Source organism: Delphinus delphis, chromosome 4 (assembly GCF_949987515.2).
Source record: "Delphinus delphis chromosome 4, mDelDel1.2, whole genome shotgun sequence".
NCBI classification, from domain to species: domain Eukaryota; kingdom Metazoa; phylum Chordata; class Mammalia; order Artiodactyla; family Delphinidae; genus Delphinus; species Delphinus delphis.
The window spans coordinates 132,266,951-132,288,337 of record NC_082686.1 but is presented as its reverse complement, the minus strand read 5'-3'; the positions used below and the strand labels follow the sequence as shown (position 1 = coordinate 132,288,337).

Here is a 21,387-nt window from a genome sequence, read left to right as displayed (position 1 = left end):
ATAACAGAAGCTTCACAAATCAATGGAAAATAAATGAAATGTTTAGTAAATAGTGTTAGGAAAATTGGTTATATTTCTGAGAAAAATTTAGATTTCACCTCATACCACAGCCCAAAATAAAGATCAATTAAACAGTTCATATTTTTATGTGAAAAAATAAAGCATTAAAACAAAGCAAAACAAAACAGACATGCGCCCAACAAATTATTAACCTAATTCTGAAATGGGAAAATATTTAAGCACAAAAGTAAAAAAAAAAAATCACAAAGGAAAAGATCAAATAGACAACACTAAAATTATTTTAAGACATAAAAAATAACAGTCAAGTTATTTGAGAAAAGTGCCATAGAAAAGATAAAAAGTTATTGTTTTTAATGTATATATAAAAGGCTCAGAAAAAATCAATAAGAAAAGCATAATACCATCAAAAAAGGGGCCAAAATAATAAACTAAAAATTCAAAGAGTAAGAAACATGAATGAGTAATCAACATGAGAAATTTTTTTCACCTTCACTGATAAGCAAATAAATATACACTAAAACAAGTCATTGCTTTAAGCTACCAACAGGCAAAGGTTGACTGAAGCCTATTCCACACTGGAAGGCTGTGCAGTACTATCAAACAATGCTGATCAGAGTAGTAAATGATATAATCTTTTTGAAAAGCTTATAAAATGTGTCAAGTTTTAAAAACATGTTCATATTATTTAACTCAGTAATTAAAATTTCAGACTTCTAGCCTAAGAAAATAATCAGGCAAATATTTATGTAAATAATTATGTGTATAATATATGGTTGACGAAAGTTAAAACAATTTAAATATTCAAAAGAAGAGTTAAATAAATTTTGATAAAACTGTATAATGAAATATTTCTATTAAATTATGGTTTCAAAGAATTTTTAATGACATGAGAAAATGCTTAGAATATACATATGTTCCTAGAAAAAGGTTTAAAAAATAACAAGACTAAGAAGTAATATAATACATACATAGCACTTATGTGCCAGGCACTATTACATATGTTAATTCATCTTATCTTTGCAACAACCAGTGAGTTAGGTAATATTATTATTCCCATTTTACAGATAGGGAAACTAAGACACACAAAAGATTAAATGATTTCCCCTAGAACCACAACCAGTAGGTGACAAAGCCAGAACTTGAACCCAGAAGTCTGTCGCCAAGAGTGCCTGCTCTTAGCCAGCACACGGCAGTGCCTCACAGATGGCAGAACGGGACGATGGGTGGAAGGAGAAGGCAAGGATGACCCATAGGAAGAAAAAAACAAAACATTAACAGAGGCTGTACGTGGGCTAGAGGATTGGAGGGGATTTGTCTTCTTCAAGAATTTTCCAATTTTTCTACAGGAAGTACATGTTACTTTTATAAACAAACAAAAAATCAATGAAAATTATTTTAAAATGAAAAAAGAACTAACATAAAGGCCATTTTTCGGGCTTCCCTGGTGGCGCAGTGGTTGAGAGTCCTCCTGCCGATGCAGGGGACACGGGTTTGTGCCCCGGTCTGGGAAGATCCCACATGCCACGGAGCGGCTGGGCCCGTGAGCCACGGCCGCTGAGCCTGCGTGTCCGGAGCCTGTGCTCCGCAACGGGAGAGGCCACAACAGTGAGAGGCCTGCATACCGCAAAAAAAAAAAGAAAAAAAGGCCATTTTTTCAAAATACACATGAATTAACCAATAGATGAAGTTCCAAGAACCACCTTTTCCCAAGAAAAGAAATAAAAATAAGATTATTTGAAAGAAGAGAGCATGAAAGACAGAAAGGTGTGAGAAGCATACTGTATTTAGAAACTGAGTTAGATGGAGTCCAAGATGGAGGGCTGACATGAATCAATAAACTAATGTAAAAATTAAAAACAAACTAGAGATGTCTGAAAAGAGGAGGTACAGTAATCTCCAGTTATAACAAAGCAAGAACAGCAATTTCAAGGCTTTTCAAAAGTAGAAAGTAACCTTTTCTCCAAAACATTACACAATAATATTCGTAAAAATAGGAATACTGTTGCTATATGAGTTTCTTTCCTTTTCTAATTTTTTAGGAAAAACATCCAACAGCAAACCTTTTAGCAGTTACTTTCCCAGATTATTGGAAATCAAAATCTAAACTCTATTACAGCCTTCTGCTACTACACAAGAAAGCTTGGATACCTGCAAAGCTTTCCAGTGTGCAGAACAGTCTTTAAATCTTTTGAGTTAATAGACAAGCTTTATAATCATGTGTAAAATGATATAAAAAGGGTTAGTGGGTAATTTTAATAATATGGCTTTAGCATATAACATTTCATAAATGACCCAAACTAAAACTGAAAAGGTCAGTACAATCAGGTGGAAAATGATCACTTATTACTCCAAAAAGAAAAATATTAAATATTGTGTCAAACATGACAATCTACCAAAATAAAGTCTATTTCTTTCTAATTTTGAATCTAAATGCAAGAGGAGTCATATGCATATAAAATACAAGATGTCTCTCTTCTTTAGATAAATCTGAAAATTAAGAATTGCAACATTTTGAAAAAGGAAAAAAGCTGATTAATTTTTCACAAATTTTCAGTTTACAAAAAGCAAAGCCTATAAGCTTTAATTCTTTCTAATTAGATTGATTTTCAATCATAATTATACTTTGTTATTCTCCGATTGTAAAAGTGATGCATGTTTACTATAGAAAATTTGACAAACATGAGATAATAATCACTGTTCACATCTTAGTATATTCAGACTTGTTATTGTTACCTTTACACAACTGGGTTCAGTCATTTTAATAATATTTCATGGTACTTTCCCAGGTCATTAAATTTTCTTTTAAAACATACTTTTTAATGACCACATGGAATCCCTTTATAAGGGTATATCAGTTTTATTAACCAATCCCTTTATCAACTAAGATACTTCCATCAACCAAAAGCAGCATGAAGACAGAAATACCAGGAACTCATTTCATTACTAATAAAATTTGGTAGTACTGTCACCTTTCAGACTGCATGAAAGTATCTGTTTGAGAAGATAATTCAAATCTTAAAGATAAATTTAAAAACAAGCAAAAAACATACCAACTATACTATCAAAAAAAGCTCCACGCAGATGCCAATCATTTTTATCATTCAGGAAAGTGATCATGTGGGACAATAAAACATCATTGGCTTTCTGACGTCCAAAGAATACACACAGCCGTGTTATTCCATTTTCCATTAAGGTTTGTTTCACGATATTTTCAGGGTCACTTAGCAAAGTGACAACTTTCTGCTGGACCATTTCATGTAAGGCTTGGAGCTCTAAAAGAAAGGAAAAATATGATCAATTTTCTTTTCTCCAAACATATAGACCCAGTCTTTCTCACTCCTTGGAGAAAAGAGAATGATTACAGAAGCCACCAGAGAAAGTCTATAATTACTAAGTTTTTCCACTACTCAAAGCTCTGAAGGATAGTTGGGAAAATGAAATATAGATTGAAAAACATCCTAATAAGCAGATGCCACAGGCATGGTTACTATCTCACTAGTTAATTTATAAGGCTCAAAGAAAACCTATGGGAAAGCACCAGAGGGAGATCATACTGCTCCAATAAGATCAACTTAATCAAGGACTTGAAATTACTGGACTGGTTCAGGATATAATCTGATGGTACAGGGCAATCCTTTGAGAAAGCATTTTTAAAGGTTGGTTAATTATATTTTAGAAAGCCAGAAAATACATTGCAAGTTCTGACAAGGCTTTACATGATCTAGCCACTGCCTTCTTCTCTGACCTTATCACCTACCTACCCTCCCCTTTTCATTTATTTATTTACTTAGCTGTTTGTCTTTTCCTTACTGAAACAATCTCAAGAGCAGGGATCTTTTCTGTCTTATTTACCACTATATCCCTAGTGCTTACAGCACGCACACGAATTGCCTGATGCAAAGCTTATGTTTAACAATTATCTGCCAACTAAATGAATGAGGGCAGCCACTGTCAAGGGAAAAGGCAGTCTGAAAGGCACAATTCTATGTTCACATTAAGAAAAACTTCAGATTAACTCCCCAAAAGTTTTAATGCCTAGCTTCATTATTTAAAAGGTCCAATTACATGGTTATAGGATGTAGGACAGTATTATTTTCTAAGTAATTCCGTGAAAAAAAGTGAGGATTTCCTTTGTGATACATCCTTCTATAAGTTTAAAATTATTCCAGTGTCTTCAACTCCAAATAATATTTGCTGCATAAAATGATCCATTCTAACAAGTAACTGAGACACTACAGTTGTCTATAGCATAAAAATCTGAAAAGTAGACTTCTCTAGTTTTTCTGAACTAGAAACATCTTGAAATAGATCTAAGTACATTATTTGACTTCTAAATCTTTAACATAATAAACATTCATTAAAAGCCTGTTAAAAGCTGTGTGGATGTAGAGAAACTTGAGGCAGGGACTCTGACCTCACAGAATTTACCATCACATTGCTCCTTTACAGTAAAAGGTGTGGGTTCTGATACATACATCATAGGTAGTATGAAAGAAACACTGTTTATGACTGAGGACACTCAAAATAAACTCACATAAGGAGAAAAGGTTTAGATTCTTTGGCTATGGTGTTTCCAATGTTTTTTCCTTTTATTCTGTAAGAATTATATAATTCAGCTAGCTTTGCTTTTGACACAAACCAATTCTGGCTGAAAAACTACTGAGCTTAGAATCTGTGGTGACAAGTTGGTCATTTCCTGGCTAGATAACAATGTATAAGAGTGAAAGAGAACAGTCAGACAGCAGAATCCTTCCCTCTATAAATCTGGTATTCTTTCATTTTACATTAAAATTGTAAGTGAGAGTTTGTTGCAAGTTCACATCAGCAATTCATTCTAAATAACAGAAAATCATACTACCTGTGTCATAATTTCCACTGGGATGTGTAACTTCATCTATTTCTTCACTATTTGGGTCATTTTCCATACTGAGATTTTTCAACTGTACTAATTCCAGGAATCTCAAAGCTGTTTCTGCCAGCAGAGCTATGTTTTCTATAAAAGGAAGAAAATTCATAATAATTATAATCATAAATGTGTGTAATACTTATAACTTTTCTTCCCTAAGTCTTAATACATATAAATAATAATCATTAAGACTAAAGAAAAGCAGGACTTTTCAATTTAGCACTTAACCTAATCAGACTTTTAGTAACTAATCTCATAATCGACAACTATACCCAAACTACCTGTTTTAATAATAAATCATAAGCTTCTTTAAAAAATACAGAAATGTACAACATGATAACTATAGTTAACGTTGCTGTATGGTATATATGAAAGTTATTGGAGTAAATCCTAAGAGTTCTCATCACAAGGAAAAAAATTTTTTTTTCTTTTTTTTTTCTTTTTATTATATCTACATGAGATGATGGACGCTAACTAAACTCACTGCAGTAATCATTGCACAATATATTTAAGTCAAACCATTATGCTTATACCTTAAAATTATACAGTGATGTATGTCTATTATATCTCAATAAAACTGGGAAAAAATACCAAATAGCCCAAAATATAGCACTCAAAACATCTGAGGCAAAAAAAGCTGAATACTTCCACAAAGACCTACCTTTTAAACAGTTTATCAGGTAAGAGATATGCAGTAGGCTAACAGAGAAACACATTTTCACATTAAAATCACAGATCAAGCTGGCCTTTGGAATCACACAGACCCTGGCTCAAACCTTGACCCTGGGGGCTTCCCTGGTGGCACAGTGGTTAAGAATCCTCCTGCCAATGCAGGGGACACGGGTTCAAGCCCTGGTCTGGGAAGATCCCATATGCCGCGGAGCAACTAAGCCCGTGTGCCACAACCACTGAGCCTGCTCTAGAGCCCTCGAGCCACAGCTACTGAGCCCACGTGCCACAACTACTGAAGCCCGTGCGCCTAGAGGCCGTGCTCCGCAACAAGAGAAGCCACCACAATAAGAAGCCCGTGTACCGCAACGAAGAGTAGTCCCCACTCGCCGCAACTAGAGAAAGCCCGCGCACAGCAACAAAGACCCAACGCAGCCAAAAATTAATTTTTTTTTTTTAAACCTTGACCTTGGCACTTACTAGCTGGCTGCTTAACCAATCTGAGTCTCAGTTTCCTCATACATAACTGAGTCACATCCACCTCAAAGAACCATTACCAAAGTGCATCAACCCTTACTGGACTGCTTTACAAGTGATACTCTGAGGTTCTTAGTGAACCAAAGCGCCAGACTGTTTGTCACACTCCTGCAGTGATCTGTATCTTCTCCTTTCTCTCTGATCATCTATTAAGACTATTTATACTCCTCACCACTGTGAAAGTATCTACTTCTAAGTTCTGCTATCACACTTGCTGTTAGTTATATCTGCTCTTTGCTTATACTTTCCTCTTCCCTCCATTTTTATTTATTCCTGTGCCTCTATCCTTCTTCTCCTCCCACTTCCATGCTTCCTAATATACGACTATACCCGCAAAGACTGCACTCTTTTCCTTCTCAGCAGTGAGTAGCACTGAACATAAACTACCTTATTTTACTGATTCTAAGACTCACTTTTTCTTCACTTTTTAACATCTCCGAAATTGAGATGCATCCCACAATAACTGACATTTTTGAGTCTACTGAATACAGTGATTCCCTTCATCCTGGAGTCCCACGCCCCACTGCTGCCAGGTTCAACACTGTTCTGAGTAGAACAAAAATTTACCTCTAAATAAGCAAGTTATTAATACCCTGCAATGCCTGCTCACCCTAAAGATGGGAGAATTCTACACCATCCCCTGATGGTTCTAGATGAATATCCCCACTTTAGTGAAAATATCTTTATTAGGAAAAATCTCTTACTTTCTGGGGCACCTCTCAAGTCTGAGCAGATCTATGTTTATCTCCCCATTTAAGTTCATAAACTACAACACACTTGTCAGTTCACTTTACACAGGAAACAAATCTAGACCACCATCTCTGAGTTTAAAAACAATGCTATAAAAGAAATTTTTAATTGATTTTTAAACTTTTATAATTACTGACATGTGTGGTTTAATTACACTTAACCATACAAGTTCAAAGAGACTTTAGATTCTATCTAAAAAGGCAGCTTTATCATGCACTAAGCCATTGGTTCACCACGGCTGGGTGGCATGGGGCACTGCAAGGTCCTGGCACTGACCCTGGGTTACCATGGACTTTTACCACTAAGACCCAGCACACTTGGGTAAAATAAAAGCAGGTTGCTTCAAAATCAAGGTCTAGACCAGCAGCTCTGAGAACTGAGAAAGAACTAGTCCAGATACACTTTGGTCGTGTCCCTTAGCCTCTCCCATCCCCAATTCCTCAGCTGGGAAACAAAGGCACTATAACATCTACTGCTCAAGGTTGTTCCAAGTGTCAGTTTCAAGAGATACACAGATCTTAAAATCTTAGAATCTAGAACCTATTTTAGAATCTCTATATCTTTTGCAACTAACCCTTGCAACCCTGAGCAGTATGTACAAAGCAGATTTTTCAATAAACAGTAGCTATTGTTTTTATGCTGTGACTGCTAGAAATTGAATATAAGTATGTTAATATGGTACCTACACATCAGAACCTTACCTACTTACCACAATTGAGAAAAGACCAAGATACACTGGGACAAAAGTAGGTCATAATAGTCTAAACATACAGCTTGTTTTTTAAAAATCATAAGCTTTTCTTTCATTTAATTTTATCCAGTTCAATTACAGTTGATCCTTGAACAACACTCGAATTTTTTTTCAAGAGTACATACTACAGTATAACACAATCCATGGTTGGTTGAATCCACAGATGTGGAACCATGGATAGAGGGCTAACTATAAATTATATGGGGATTTTCAACTGTGTGGGGGGTCAGCGTCCTTAACGTCCACGTTGTTCAAGGGTCAACTGTATTTCTATTTATCAAGTGAATTGTAAACATGCTTTGTTCCAAATGATAAACTTGGATATGTCTTAAAGAAATCCTGAATTTTCTAAGCCTAAAATTTACACCTATAAAGCTATGGAAATCAGAAACCATAAATAAAGAGGCAAATGGATAAATATTTTTAAAAATACGTATTTTTTAGAAAGCCAACAACCACCAATCACTTTGTGGATGTGCCTAGCCATAAAGACAGAGTCCAAAGACCACTTTTCACATTCTGTTAAAATAATGACAAGTAAATCATAAAATAATGAACTAATAAGCAAGTATCTTTCAAAGAAAGAGACAGTATCATCACCACACGTTATGTACTACTTACAAAGACTTCAGAATTCCTGATTTCCATCAGATTACATTTTAAAAATAAATGATGAAATTATGTAAATGTTTCAATGACATTTTCCATGCAGAAATAAGCATTCGAAATTAATTTGGGGAGCTAAAAATATGAATCTGTATCACTTATTTTATGAGAATTACAAATAAAACAGGTAAGTTTGTTATATAACACACTCACCTCATCACAAAGAAGCCACACTTCTTAAGCATCATAGTAACTGAAAGGACCTTAAAATTCAGTAACTTAACAAACGGGCTAGGTCCTTTCAACACCAAATTACCCAGCAAAATTAATCTTTTTCAACAGCAATAGACTGTTATATCCTAATACTGATATTCAAACAAACGTATTTGTTCAGAGAAACTTTATAAAGGCCTAAAGACACTAGACCTGAAGCACATACTTGTGAACATTAGTCTTACTCCAAATTAAATATAATACTCCCAGGGCTTCCCTGGTGGCACAGTCGTTGAGAATCTGCCTGCCACTGCAGGGGACACGGGTTCGAGCCCTGGTCTGGGAAGATACCACATGCCATGGAGCAACTAGGCCCCATGAGCCACAACTACTGAGACTGCGCGTCTGGAGCCTGTGCTCCGCAACAAGAGAGGCCACGATAGTGAGAGGCCCGTGCACCGCGATGAAGAGTGGCCCCCACTTGCCGCAACTGGAGAAAGCCCTCACACAGAAACAAAGACCCAACACAGTCATAAATAAATAAATAAAATTTAAAAAAAAAACAAAAAACAAAAAAAACTGCTGCTCTGCTTCCCAAGCTTTGGACTAAAAATAATAATAATAATAATACTCCCAGTAAAATCATAAGATTCTGGTATTATATATTTTTCACTTAATAATTCTGATAACCTCAAAAATAAGGATACACACAAAGCTTGAGTTCCAGGAACAGATCGGCTATAAATATTATTAAAATGTACACAAATAGTTCAAGGACCAAAGTTCACTCTTGGAATTCCCAAAGATGTCAGAGAAACAAGAGGTATTATAGTCACTAACTTCAAAAATATGAGTGGTTATTACTTCGACAATAAGCTCTTACCAGCATAGGCTAGTCTAACAATAGTAGCATCATCCTGGGCTAAGTGGGCTATGCCTGGCAGAATATATTCCGGGTAGATGTTAACATCATTGCGAGGAACCTCTTTGACAAGAGCAAGAACTTTGGTCAACGTCCTCAAGGCTTCAGCCCTCACTCTAGGAACAGAGTCACTGCTGAAATGCAAAAGATATGGAGTAATACGATCCAAAAGAATTTCTACACTTAGTCTTGGGGCCAAATGAAGAATAAGTTCCAGAGCAGCAAGCTTGGAATCACAATATTTAAGGGTCTGTAGGCAGGACGTTATAACTGACACCAAGATAACCAGCCCATTTTCCTTAGGCTCTCCTTCTGCTTTCTCTGGCAGATCATGTCCACAGAGATTGTGGATAATGTTGCCCAAATCCTTCCTTATAACCAGAATACGCTCATCTGCAGAAAGAAATGTTTCCTTGGCAAACTGGGCCATGTAGGGCTGAAGGAAAGTGTAAAATATTTCAGGAAAGGCATTGCCACGCTGCTGCTTTAAGTAATCTTCTGCCTCTAAACGTTTATCTGGTTCCCGGTGAATCATCTGAGTTACCTATACCAAGGCAAGAAAGGGAGTAAAAAATAGATTTGAGAACAGAAAATTAAATCAAATGAAAGCTACAACTGCAACTTAACATATGATTTAAAGGATATTTGAGGTAATTCTGACTCTTTCTAATCTTTATCTTTCAAACTACTTTCAGAACCTGACTACTGAGTAATATATGAATCTACTATCATCCTATGAAGCAACAAGGAATCATGTATTAACATACTCCAGATGGGCCAGACACATAAAGAGGATTAGCCTTAAAAATTAGTCAGATTCACTCCTTTCACAGTTAAGAAAAGGAGGCCCAAATTCATAAAGTTAATTAGCCAACACAACATGATAATGAGTGCCACACCTAGAACAGCCAGGTATGCCAACTCCTAATCCAGTGTACTGTTCACTGAACGTGAACTAAATTGGCTTCCTCTGGAGCATCTTATTTCTTAATATTTGCCATTCGTAATAGAAATCAAAATGCATGTTTCCCTACCTTACTAAAGAATATTTTAAATATACATAACCTTTCCGTGGCTCAGAGTCATCATCATATGCATCACTTACTGTATTGATTGACTTAGAAAAGATCCCCTCAAACAGTACTGTGGATATACGGCTTACGTGACCTCCCAAAGAATTCCTCACATCTGTTCTGCTAAACTAATGTGTGATTCTACAGCTCCCCTTCCAGACCTGCCCTCAGGGTCAAGGGAGGTACACAAAGCTAGTTGCTTTTATATGAAATGCCCCTATACTGCTGTATTACATTCAAGTTGCTGTTTCCTGTCTCCTCATTTTAGATATTTATCCTCTTCATTTCTTACTAGCAAGCTCTACCCTGGACAATCTCTAACCCCCAAGCACCTCCTTACTTCCTTCCAAATCTGTCCAAAGCAGAGCTAAATATTATAATGGAAAGATGCGTGCGTGCGTGCGTGCGTGCGTGTGTGTGTGTGTGTGTAATATAAAGTCAAATGAGCTCTGTGCCTAAGAAGGGGGAAAAAATAGTACACTTCTGCCTAACAAAGTAAAAACAATAGGCTGGTATATGAGTCCATGGGGTTTTACTGCTTGTCCCAAATTCAGAACATTCCAGAGAACTGACTAATGCAAAAGTGAGAAATATTTGTAGCATAGTTACCAATTCTCTGATACTGCAATCTTCAATTTTATTCAGCACCTGTTCAGGGAAAAACTGTCCATTTCTGTAAGCCAAAAGTTGAGAGAGATCAAACAGTGGCACACCTTCTGTAAAAAGCTCAGCTATCACGCAACCTGGAAAATAGCAGATATAATTCCATTAAAAATGAAATGCAAGATATTAACACAGATCAAGAATTCAGAGAATTCATAAAACTCAAGATGCAAAACTCAAAGTAAACCGAATTAAAATGTTTAATGCAGCATACAACTACAATCCAGCAAGACAGGAAAAATGTCTATTGCCTAATCATCAGTTTCTAAAAGTATGAAGTCAAAAAAGGCCTATTTAATTTTTCTCCTTCTTAAAAAAAATTAAATCAAATAAAATTACTTCCTGGTTCTATAAATGAAAACAATTACACATGTTATATACACACATACATTCAGAGATACAAAGATAGATTAAAAGCCATAAGAAAGTATTCTTTCAAAATATGAATTTATAAAATATTAGGTTTATAAGAAACTACTGAGAAATAACATCTGACAACTCATTTATTCATCATTAAACAAAAAGTTATCAGGTGTTTACCACACACTAGACTCAGTGCATAAAACAGATAAAAACTCTGCCCTCATGAAGCTTTAATTCTAGGAAGAAAGAAATAAAGTAAACCAGTGAACAGACACACTTATAAAATGAGAAGTGCTAAGAAGTGTGGCTGTAAGATTAGAGAAGGAAAGAGAGATACCTTTCATTTTGCACTTACATAATCTTCAAACAAGGAATAAATAAAGCAACTACATTCCCAAAAAGACAAAGCAGTTTCACTGATCAGTATATGACATGCATTTTAAAAATCTTAAGGAGATCCTTAAACAACCTTAGTCACAGCCTTTGCATGTGTTGGTCCCTCTGCCTGGAATACTATACCCCCAAGCACCCTCATGGCTTACACCTAAACTTCCTTTAGACCTTGAATCAAATGTCATCTTAGCAGTAAGGCATTTCTTGAATGCCCAGTTTAAAATTCCAAGCCCCCCCACTACAACTACCCCACACTCGTTATCTAACACATTCCCCTTCCCCTTTCCCTGCTGTTTTTCCCCACATCACCAAATGCCACATTACATATTGTATGTATTTATTTCTTTATTGTCCATATACCCACTAGAATGCAGACTCCATAAAGGATTTTTGTCTATTTTGTTCACTGAAAAAACTCCAGCAACTAAGACAGCTCCTGATACATAATAAACACTCAATAAATTTCTTAATTTCTATCCATAGTGTCAAGTTTTAGAATAAAAAACTAAAATAGCTATTAAGAACACCTTAAGCAAGAAGGAAATAGAAGAACTGAACAATATTATAAACCAGATCTAACAGACATCAAAGGAACACGCCATCTAACAACAGAATACAAAACTCTTCTCAAGTACATGTGGAACACTCTCCAGATGAAATCATATGCTAGACCATAAAACAAGCTTCAATGAATTTAAAAGGACTGAAATCATACAAATTACATCCTTCAAACCACAATGGAATGAAAAAAATCAGTAACAGAAGAAAATCTGAAAAATTAACAAATATGTAGAAATTAAACAACACACTCAAATAACCAATGATCAAAGGAAAATTAGAAAATACTTTGAGATGAATGAAAACAAAAGCAACATACAAAAATGTATGGGATGCAAGTAAAGCAGCATTTAGAGAAAATGTATAACTATAAACACCTATTTTATAAGACCTCAAAACAATAACTTAGGGTTTCCCTGGTGGCGCAGTGGTTGAGAATCTGCCTGCCAATGCAGGGGACACAGGTTCGAACCCTGGCCTGGGAAGATCCCACATGCCACGGAGCAACAAAGCCTGTGCGCCACAACTACTGAGCCTGTGCTCTAGAGCCCACAAGCCACAACTAGAGCCCGTGTGCTGCAACTACTGAAGCCCACACGCCTCGAGCCCGTGCTCCAAAACAAGAGAAGCCACCACAATGAGAAGCCCGCGCACCACAACAAAGAGTAGCCCCTGGTCGCCGCAATTAGAGAAAGCCCGTGCGCAGCAACAAAGACCCAACGCAGCCAAAAATAAATACATAAAATAAATTAATTTTTAAAAAAAACCAACAATAACCTTAAGAAGCAAACTAAAACCAAAGCAAAAAGAAAGGAACAATAGATATTGGGGTGAAAATTTATGAAATAGAGAATAAAATACAATAGAGAACATCAACAAAACCAAAAGTTGGTGCTTTGAAAAGCTCAACAGAATTGACAAGCTTTTCTAAGAAGAGAGATGACTCAAACTATAAAAATCAGGTACGAAAAAGGGGACATTACTACCAACCTCACAGAAATGAAAAGAATTATAAGGGAATACTTTAAACAAATGCATGCCAAAAAACAGATAAACTATATGAAATGGAAAGATTCCTAGAAAGATAAAGATTACCAAAGGTGACTTAAAAAGAAAGAAAATCTGAATAGGCCTTTTAAAGAGACTGAATTAGTAATGAAAAACTTTGCACAAAGAAAAACCTAAGCCAACATGGCTTAACAGGTGAATTCTGTCAAACATTAAAATAATTAACACCAATCCTTGGCAAATTCCAAAAACAGAAGAGGAGGAACACTTCCCAAGTCATTCTATGAGGCCAGTATTACCCTAGTAGCAAACCAGACAAAGTCATCACAAATAAAGCAAACTACAGACCAATCCCTGATGAATATAGATAAAAATCCTCCAAAAAATATTAGCAAACTGCATACAGGAATTAAAGAGTCCATACCAATAATAATAAATAAATGAGGGGAAAGACAGGACACTTGAGCACACAAGAATGCTGAGGGCCTACTGGTAAATGTGGAGGTAGTGCTGGAGTTGGAAGATCATCATTTTGCAACCATCATAGTAAAGACTGGATCAGGCAAGAATGATCAACAGACACCAAATCAAAGAGGAAACTGTGATGACTGGCAGGATATTTGCATGGTCTTAAAGTTTCTTCCCACAGGTTGCTTATTAGTTGCAAGGGATTAAGAAAACAACAAGTAACTACAGGGGAGAAATTGGGCAAGAACTTGACCATGTGATCAAAATTAACATCACCAACAGACACCATTTGCCTCCAGATACGATACTGTGAAGACATCATCACCTACACAGTATTCCTACTTAGAATGAATAACCTGAATCTAATCACAAGGAAACAGGATACATACAAAATGAGGACCATTCTATTGAAAAAGAAAGAGGTGAGGCCGAGCGCGTACACACAGTGCAGGTAAAAGCTGGTGAAAACTAAATAAGGTGTAAGTCTAGTTAACAGTAATGCACCAATGTCAACTCCTGATTCTGATATGGTACTACAGTCATATAAGATGTCACTGGGGGTAGCTGTGTGAAGGGTTCTTCATTATTTTTGCAACTTACTATGAGTCTATTATTTTAAATAAAGAGTATAAAAATAATTTTTAAAAATTTTAAGGGGAGAGGTATTCTTCAAAAAATGTCAATGTCATAATGACAAAGAAAGACTGTGAAAATGTTCCAGATTAAAGGAAGCTAAAGAGACATGACAACTAAATGCAATACCTGACCCTAGACTGGGTCGTGTCCTGGAGGAGGAAAAATGCTATAAAGGACGTTACTGGGTCAAATACAAAATTAGAATAAAAAGTGTAAATAATTCTATCAATGTTAAATTCACTGCAGTTGGTAACTGCAACATACAGTTACATAAGCTTTATGTAAGAGAATACTGGGGTCTTAGGAAATACTAAAGTATTTGGGGCAAAGGGCCATGGAGGGGTGGGGAGGAAGGGTGGGGAGTGTGGGGTACAGAGTGCAGAGAAAAGGTATAAGTGATAAAGCAATTGGAACAAGACGTTAACAACAGGTGAATTTGGGTAAAGGATTTATGTAGGATCTACGTACTATTTTTATTTTTGCAAGTTTTTAAGTTTGAAATTATTTCCAAATACTGTAAAAATAAAGAACATTTATTTACAACTAAATGGAGATTGTTTACAGACTGAACTACATCCCTCACCACCCCCCTAAATTCCTATGTTGAAGCCCTAACACCTTAGAATGTGACTATTTGGAGACAGAGCCTTTAAAGAGGTAATTAAGGTTAAATGAGGTCATAAAGGTGGGGCCCTAATCCATTATGACTGGTGTCCTTATAAGAGGAAGGAACACCAGGGGAAAAGTGGCCACCTGGAACTCAAAGAGCGAGGGCTCAAGAGAAATCAACCCTGCTGGCACCTTGATCTTGGACTTCCAGGCTCTGAGGGAACTTTCCAGAACTGAGGGAAAATAAATTTTTGTTTAAGCTACCCAGCCCAGAGTATTTTGTCATGTCATCCCTAGTAAACTAATACAGAGGTAAATACAGGATTTTTTTTCTTGCAACTTTTTTTTTTTTTTTAATTTTTTGGATGCATCACGCACCACACGGGATCTTATTTCCCTGACCAGGGATGGAACCCATGCTCCCTGCAGTGGAAGCTCAGAGTCTTAACCACTGGACCGCCGGGGAAGTCCCCTTTCTTGCAACTTTTAAAATGGTATTCTGGAAGAGGTGTTATGGGTTGGTATTTCTCTATAGAACAATTTGTTCAAGTTGCCTTTATCATCACTGAGTCCTTCTTTATCATTCAGATCTCATATCAATGTCACCCTCAGGGGAGGCCTTCATTTTATCTACCAGCCCTTGTCATCCATTTAGAAATCACAGCACTTCATCACAGCACTTATCACTAATCAAAATTAACTTTCTAACTTATTGACCTTTTTATTCTCTCTCCCTGCCCACACTTAGAATGCAAGCTCCATGAGTGCAGAAACTCTATCAGTATTGTTCACAGGTGCGTTCCCAACACCTACACAACAGTGCCTTACACATAATAGGCACTCAAATACTTGTCAAGTGAATGAATGAAAGATCTCCAGCAAACAAGGCTCTGCCGATATATATGACCAGAGACAGGGAATATATACACTTCTCCCAAACTAGCAGCCAGGAACCATGGATAGGCCTTAGGATGGGGAAAAGTAACATTCAAACCCAGAGAGCCTAACATTCAAACCCAAAGAGCCTAAATCAAATCTTAGGAGCAGTGGGAGGTGAAGAGATCCCATCCACCTCTTTCAAAGAAATGAAAGAAATGAAATCTTCAGCCAAAACAATGTAGAGCTCTTTAGTCTGGAAAAACAAATGTTAAGTAAGAATTCTGTTGAACTTCACAAAACTATAATGACTATAATGCACACAGAAAGGATAAATATAAACTCTTCATCAATCCCTGAAATTTTAAAACTATAACAAACTTCCAGTTATAAAATAAATAAGTCATGGAGATGGAATGCAGAGCAAGGTGACTATAGTTGCTAAGAGGGTAGATTTCAAAAGTTCTCACCCACAAGAAAAAAAAAAATTTGTAACTACGTATGGTGACAGATGTTAACTACACTTGTAGTGATCATTTCCCAACACATACAAATATCAAATCATTATGTTGTACACCTGAAACTAATGTTATATGTCAATTATACCTCAATTTTACTTTTAAAAAAAGCTACAAATGATCCGCTGAAGCTAGAAAGTGATCACATTTCTAAGCTGGAGGAGTCCTATTTACATAACAGTAAGTTTAAAAGGTAAAAATAGTTCAAGAAAAATTTAGATAAATTCACTGATCAGGTTGGGACTGATGGATTACATTTCTAATCTTGTTATATTTACAGTGTGGAAGCTACCCCACCTCATCAAAAATACCCTCCCTCAGTATTACCTTGGGACATAGACTAGTGAGCTAAACAGACCAACAGAGAGAGGTACAATCCTGTGTAACAAAGCTCATTTGTTCCCCTAGATGAAATACATTTCTTCATTAATTATATCACTTTTCCTAAATAATCTAAAATACAACTCAATTTATGTTTTCTTTGTAGGAAACCTACAGGTGAGAAAAAGATTAAAGCCAACCTTTGCAAAATTTACAAAAAATGGCAGTGATGCTAGAATTCATATGGTACTCCTCAGGATACCATCCTCAGCCCACTTCTCCTCCAGAAGTTCATAGATAGCCTACAATCCATGACCAAGCTTCATGTGGTCTGTGTATGTAATGTATATGAATGTATGGTACTTTTTTCCAAAGAAGGAGGTCCCTGGTTTCATCAAAGTCTTTAAGGGGAGCCAAAAACACTTAAGAATCACTTCTGGACATATATACACTACCAAACGTAAAATAGATAGCTAGTGGGAAGCAGCCGCATAGCACAGGGAGATCAGCTAGGTGGTTTGTGACCACCTAGAGGGGTGGGATAGGGAGGGTGGAAAGCAGAAACTAACACACCAGTTTCTCCACAAACTCCCCAACTAGAAACGCATTCCCTTGGCTACAGTAACTACTACCTGTTTCCTGATAACTACCAAATCTCCATCTCCACCCCACATCTCCATGTACCAAACCTTTGTAACAACTGCCTGTCACACATCTTCCCCTGCATATCCCCTGACACCTTCAACTCAACATCTAATACAGACCTCAGCATCTTCCCACCCCCTATCTGTTCCTCCTCGTGTGTCTCCTAGCTCAGTGACTGGTATCACCATCCCCCTGGTTTCCCAAGCCGGGGGAACAGGAGTGTTCTTGATCCTCCAATCAAATCCTAACAATTCTACCCACTAATTATCTCTTAAGCATTACTTTTCTCCACTCCTTCTCCAACTGTCACAACTTGAAACCAGTCAGCATCATGTCTTACCTGAATTGTGGCAGCTGACCACTAACTGGTTTTCCTATCTCCTGCTACAGTCAGTGTTTTGTCTAAAACACATATCTGATAATGTCCCTATAGACTAGCATGGGCATACCAGACCCCTTCTGATCTGGGCCTTGCTTACCTCACACCCTACGTTCCAGATGTACTAAAGTACTTAAAGTCCCCTAATAAATCAATGCATCATGCTCTGGTCTTCAAGTCTTCATATAAGCAACACCCTCTGCCTGAAACAAACTACCCTTCCCATAGCTAGCTCCCAATCACCTTTCAGGTCTCAGTTTAAATACCTTCCTTCCAATAGAGATGCCTTTCCTGATCCTGCCACTCTAGCCATCACCACCACAGAGATTCATTTAAGTATCCATACATTCCTGTAACAGCAGCCTAAGCTTATCACCACCACAGCAAACCACAGTGCACTGAAATGTCTTTTTTCAATATCATATCTATCTCCCCATTAAAGCGTAAGCGCCCTGAAAAGAGAAACATAATTACCCATCTACGTCTCTAGCACTTAAGACAGTGCCTGACATATACAGAAGAGAGAATTCAAATATTCCTTAAACATCTGAATGAGTAGACCACTCTTTGGATTTTCTAGGTACTGAAACACGTTCAGTGAAAGAATACTGCAACTATCTGAAAATGCAGGAGGATTTACCAAAAAAATTAATTTTCTATGTTCAAGAGTTAAAATAAATGCACACTCCCACCCTAGCAAATTTGACCAACTCACATACCTGCTGAAAAGATATCCATTGCTCGCTTCAACTCTCCTCTTGTTCTCTGATTGCTATTTAAGTCTACAAGTGGAGTTGAAGGATCTCTCATATATTCTAACTCAGTGGCGAACAATCCACCATCAACAAAACGTTCAGGAGCAATATAACAAGTTCTCCTCCGTGAAGTGTCAAAAAAATAGTTGAAATCTGCTGGGTTGTCCTCTGGAAGATAAGTGGGTTTAAAACTGGCAAAATCAGTTAGAAGGACCCAATTCCAACTGGTGACCATCACATTCTCAGTCTTGATGTCCCCATGACGGACTCCAGATTTGTGTGCTTGATCCACGGCTGTGAGGATCTGGAAAGCGATCCAGCGCTTCTCAATGTTATTTAAGAACGGACGGGTGCTGATGCGATCATAGAGGTTGTCTCGCACATACTGCCTGAAGAGCATGGCTGCCTTCTCAGATGCTTTTTCTGCTGCTTTCTGGAATGGCAGGCAGTTCTGTGCAGAATGAAGCCTGATTTTCAGTTCCTCAAGCTCTTGTTTGTAGCTGGTTAGAGGCAACGTGGGATCCTGAATTGCAAAGACCTTCACAACCACCAGGCCTTCTCGGTGTTTCGCTCGAGCAACTTTAAAGAACCGAGTACTCCCCAGACTCTTATCATATTCAAAGTCATGGATGTCTGAGAAATAACTCTCCACAGAAAGGATCTGGGAGGGAGCAATGCCGGCGAGCTGGTTTCCCATAATGGCAGCAAGCACCTCAGTAAGTTAGGATACAACACCTATTTAAAAAAAAAAAAAAAAAAAAAGGAAGGAAAGAGAAAAAGAAAAGAAACAAGCAATGAAACACCATTATTTGTGTGGCCTCTTCCTATAAGATAGATATACCATATTTCTCTTCCACCGAGAGCACTGTACTTAGCCTTCTGGGCAGCTTCTAAATTTCAGACATATTTATCTTAAAAGATCTTGTTATTTTACATTGTCCTTTCCAGGAGCTGACTTATATGTAAATAGGCCCCATCTCTATTAAGTTGAAAATGTTAGAATGTGTATTTTATGATATTTAAATTTAAAACTTAATGAGCCTTTACTAATGTGTTCAGTATTATGCTGGGGCTATAAGAGTTACAAAAGTACTATATGACACAGTCTTTGTCCAAGAAGAACCTTTAGTCTTGAATAGAAAACCCAAACACATAAAAAACTTAAATCTAACTAAGAATCGCCTGATACAAACAGGTCGGGCTAAAAAAATCCAAACAATCAGCATATCCTGAGCCCGCCCAGCCTAATTCCAGTGTGCCTTCCCACTCAGCTAACAGAAGGCACAGAGTCGTTTGGTTTGCCATAACAAGGAAGAACCCCTGGTAGAGATGCTAAAGAAAAGTAAACCAAAATACCGACTTGCCAAACACAGCCCAGGGTCCTCCTAGCTCAGATTTTGCAGGAAATGAAAACACACATGTACACACGGCCGTGCACACGTGCAAACATTTACCCTGGGGGACTCTGGGAAGTGTCACAAGCCGATCGCTCGCTCACACGGAGGTCATGGCAGGTCACTTCAGGGTCTGGGCGGGGAAGGGAGTCAGCAGTCCGGCGAGTCTTCTCTACGAGGGGTCCTCCTTTAAAGAAGGGAGAAGGGAATCCTGCAGGAGGTTCGCAGAGGAGTCCCAGTCTCCCGGACCCCGGCGGTCCGCGGGGGAGAGGCGGGAAGCTCTCGGGGCCGCGGCAGACACCGAGCCACGCTGAGGTGATCCCAGACCCCAGGGAGTCGCCCCGCCAGCCCCCTCCTCCGCCCCGCCTGCCACGCGTTCCCGGGCCTCGCCTTCCTCTCGCGCGGGCCTGGACCGTCGAGACCCTCTAACTCCTTGAGGACCTCCTCACCCGCGGGAGGTGGAACCCGGGAGACAGGCAGACAGCGAGGTACACGGAAACTCCGCTATTCCAGCGGCTGCAGACGTTGCGAACGCTGAACTCCCGGGAAAGCTGCCGGCTCTGACCCTACTTCCTGTCGCGGAGCGGAAGTGACGGCCTGAGGAGGAGCGCGGGTCCGGAGCTGGTTGCTAGGAAACGAGGGAGGGGCGTGGCCGAGCGCCCTGAGCCTGGGCGAAGAAAACGAGATTCCCTGACAGCAGTCTGTTCCCCATCCAGGTCTTCTACCCAATCCCTAAACTCTGAAGCTTTCTGACATCTCCCAGGACCTGTTCAGATGCCCTTCACCCAAGTACACCAGAGCAGAGTCCTTTAAGAGGATTCACAGGCTTAGGAAAGTTAATATATCCCAAGTTGAATTTTTTAAGAGATTTATAGAGATATTATTTACATATTATAAAGTTCACCTGTTTGAAATACACAAATTAATGGATTTATATATATATATATTTTTTTTTACAGAATTGTGCAATCATACCTATAATCTAACTTTAGAACATCTTCCTCCTGACCCCCAAAATGAAACCCTGTAACTATTAGCAGTCACTCCCCATTCTGCCCATTGTTTCTCCCTATCCCAGCCCTAGGCAACCACTAATCTACTTCCTGTTTCTTGCCTATTCTGGACATCTTGTGTATATGGTATACAACATGTGGGTCTTCATGACTGACTTCTTTCACTTCATGTGTTTTTGAGGACTATCCCTGTTGTAGCTTGTATTTCATTCCCTTTTATTGCCAAATATTCTATTGCATGAATATTTCACATTTTGTTTACCATTCACTATTTGATAGACATTTGGGTTGTTTCCACTTTTTTGGTTATTACAAATAATGCTGCTATGGACATTCGTGC

At 37.9% G+C, this 21,387-nt stretch overlaps 1 protein-coding gene across 1 annotated transcript in view; it reads right to left on the bottom strand.

Annotated features, from left to right (window-relative positions):
- Positions 1–20,593, bottom strand: part of PIK3R4 (phosphoinositide-3-kinase regulatory subunit 4) — a 74,212-nt gene extending 53,619 nt beyond the window's left edge. The window contains exons 1-7 of the mRNA XM_060011478.1: positions 20,484–20,593; positions 20,095–20,221; positions 18,605–19,375; positions 11,058–11,191; positions 9,337–9,919; positions 4,880–5,014; positions 3,072–3,293 (exon numbers count right to left, since the gene is read on the bottom strand). Of these exons, the coding sequence (XP_059867461.1) occupies positions 3,072–3,293; positions 4,880–5,014; positions 9,337–9,919; positions 11,058–11,191; positions 18,605–19,337 (1,807 nt within the window). The 5' untranslated portion in view covers positions 19,338–19,375; positions 20,095–20,221; positions 20,484–20,593. The remainder of the gene's footprint in view (positions 1–3,071; positions 3,294–4,879; positions 5,015–9,336; positions 9,920–11,057; positions 11,192–18,604; positions 19,376–20,094; positions 20,222–20,483) is intronic.
- Between the last annotated feature and the right edge of the window lie 794 nt (positions 20,594–21,387).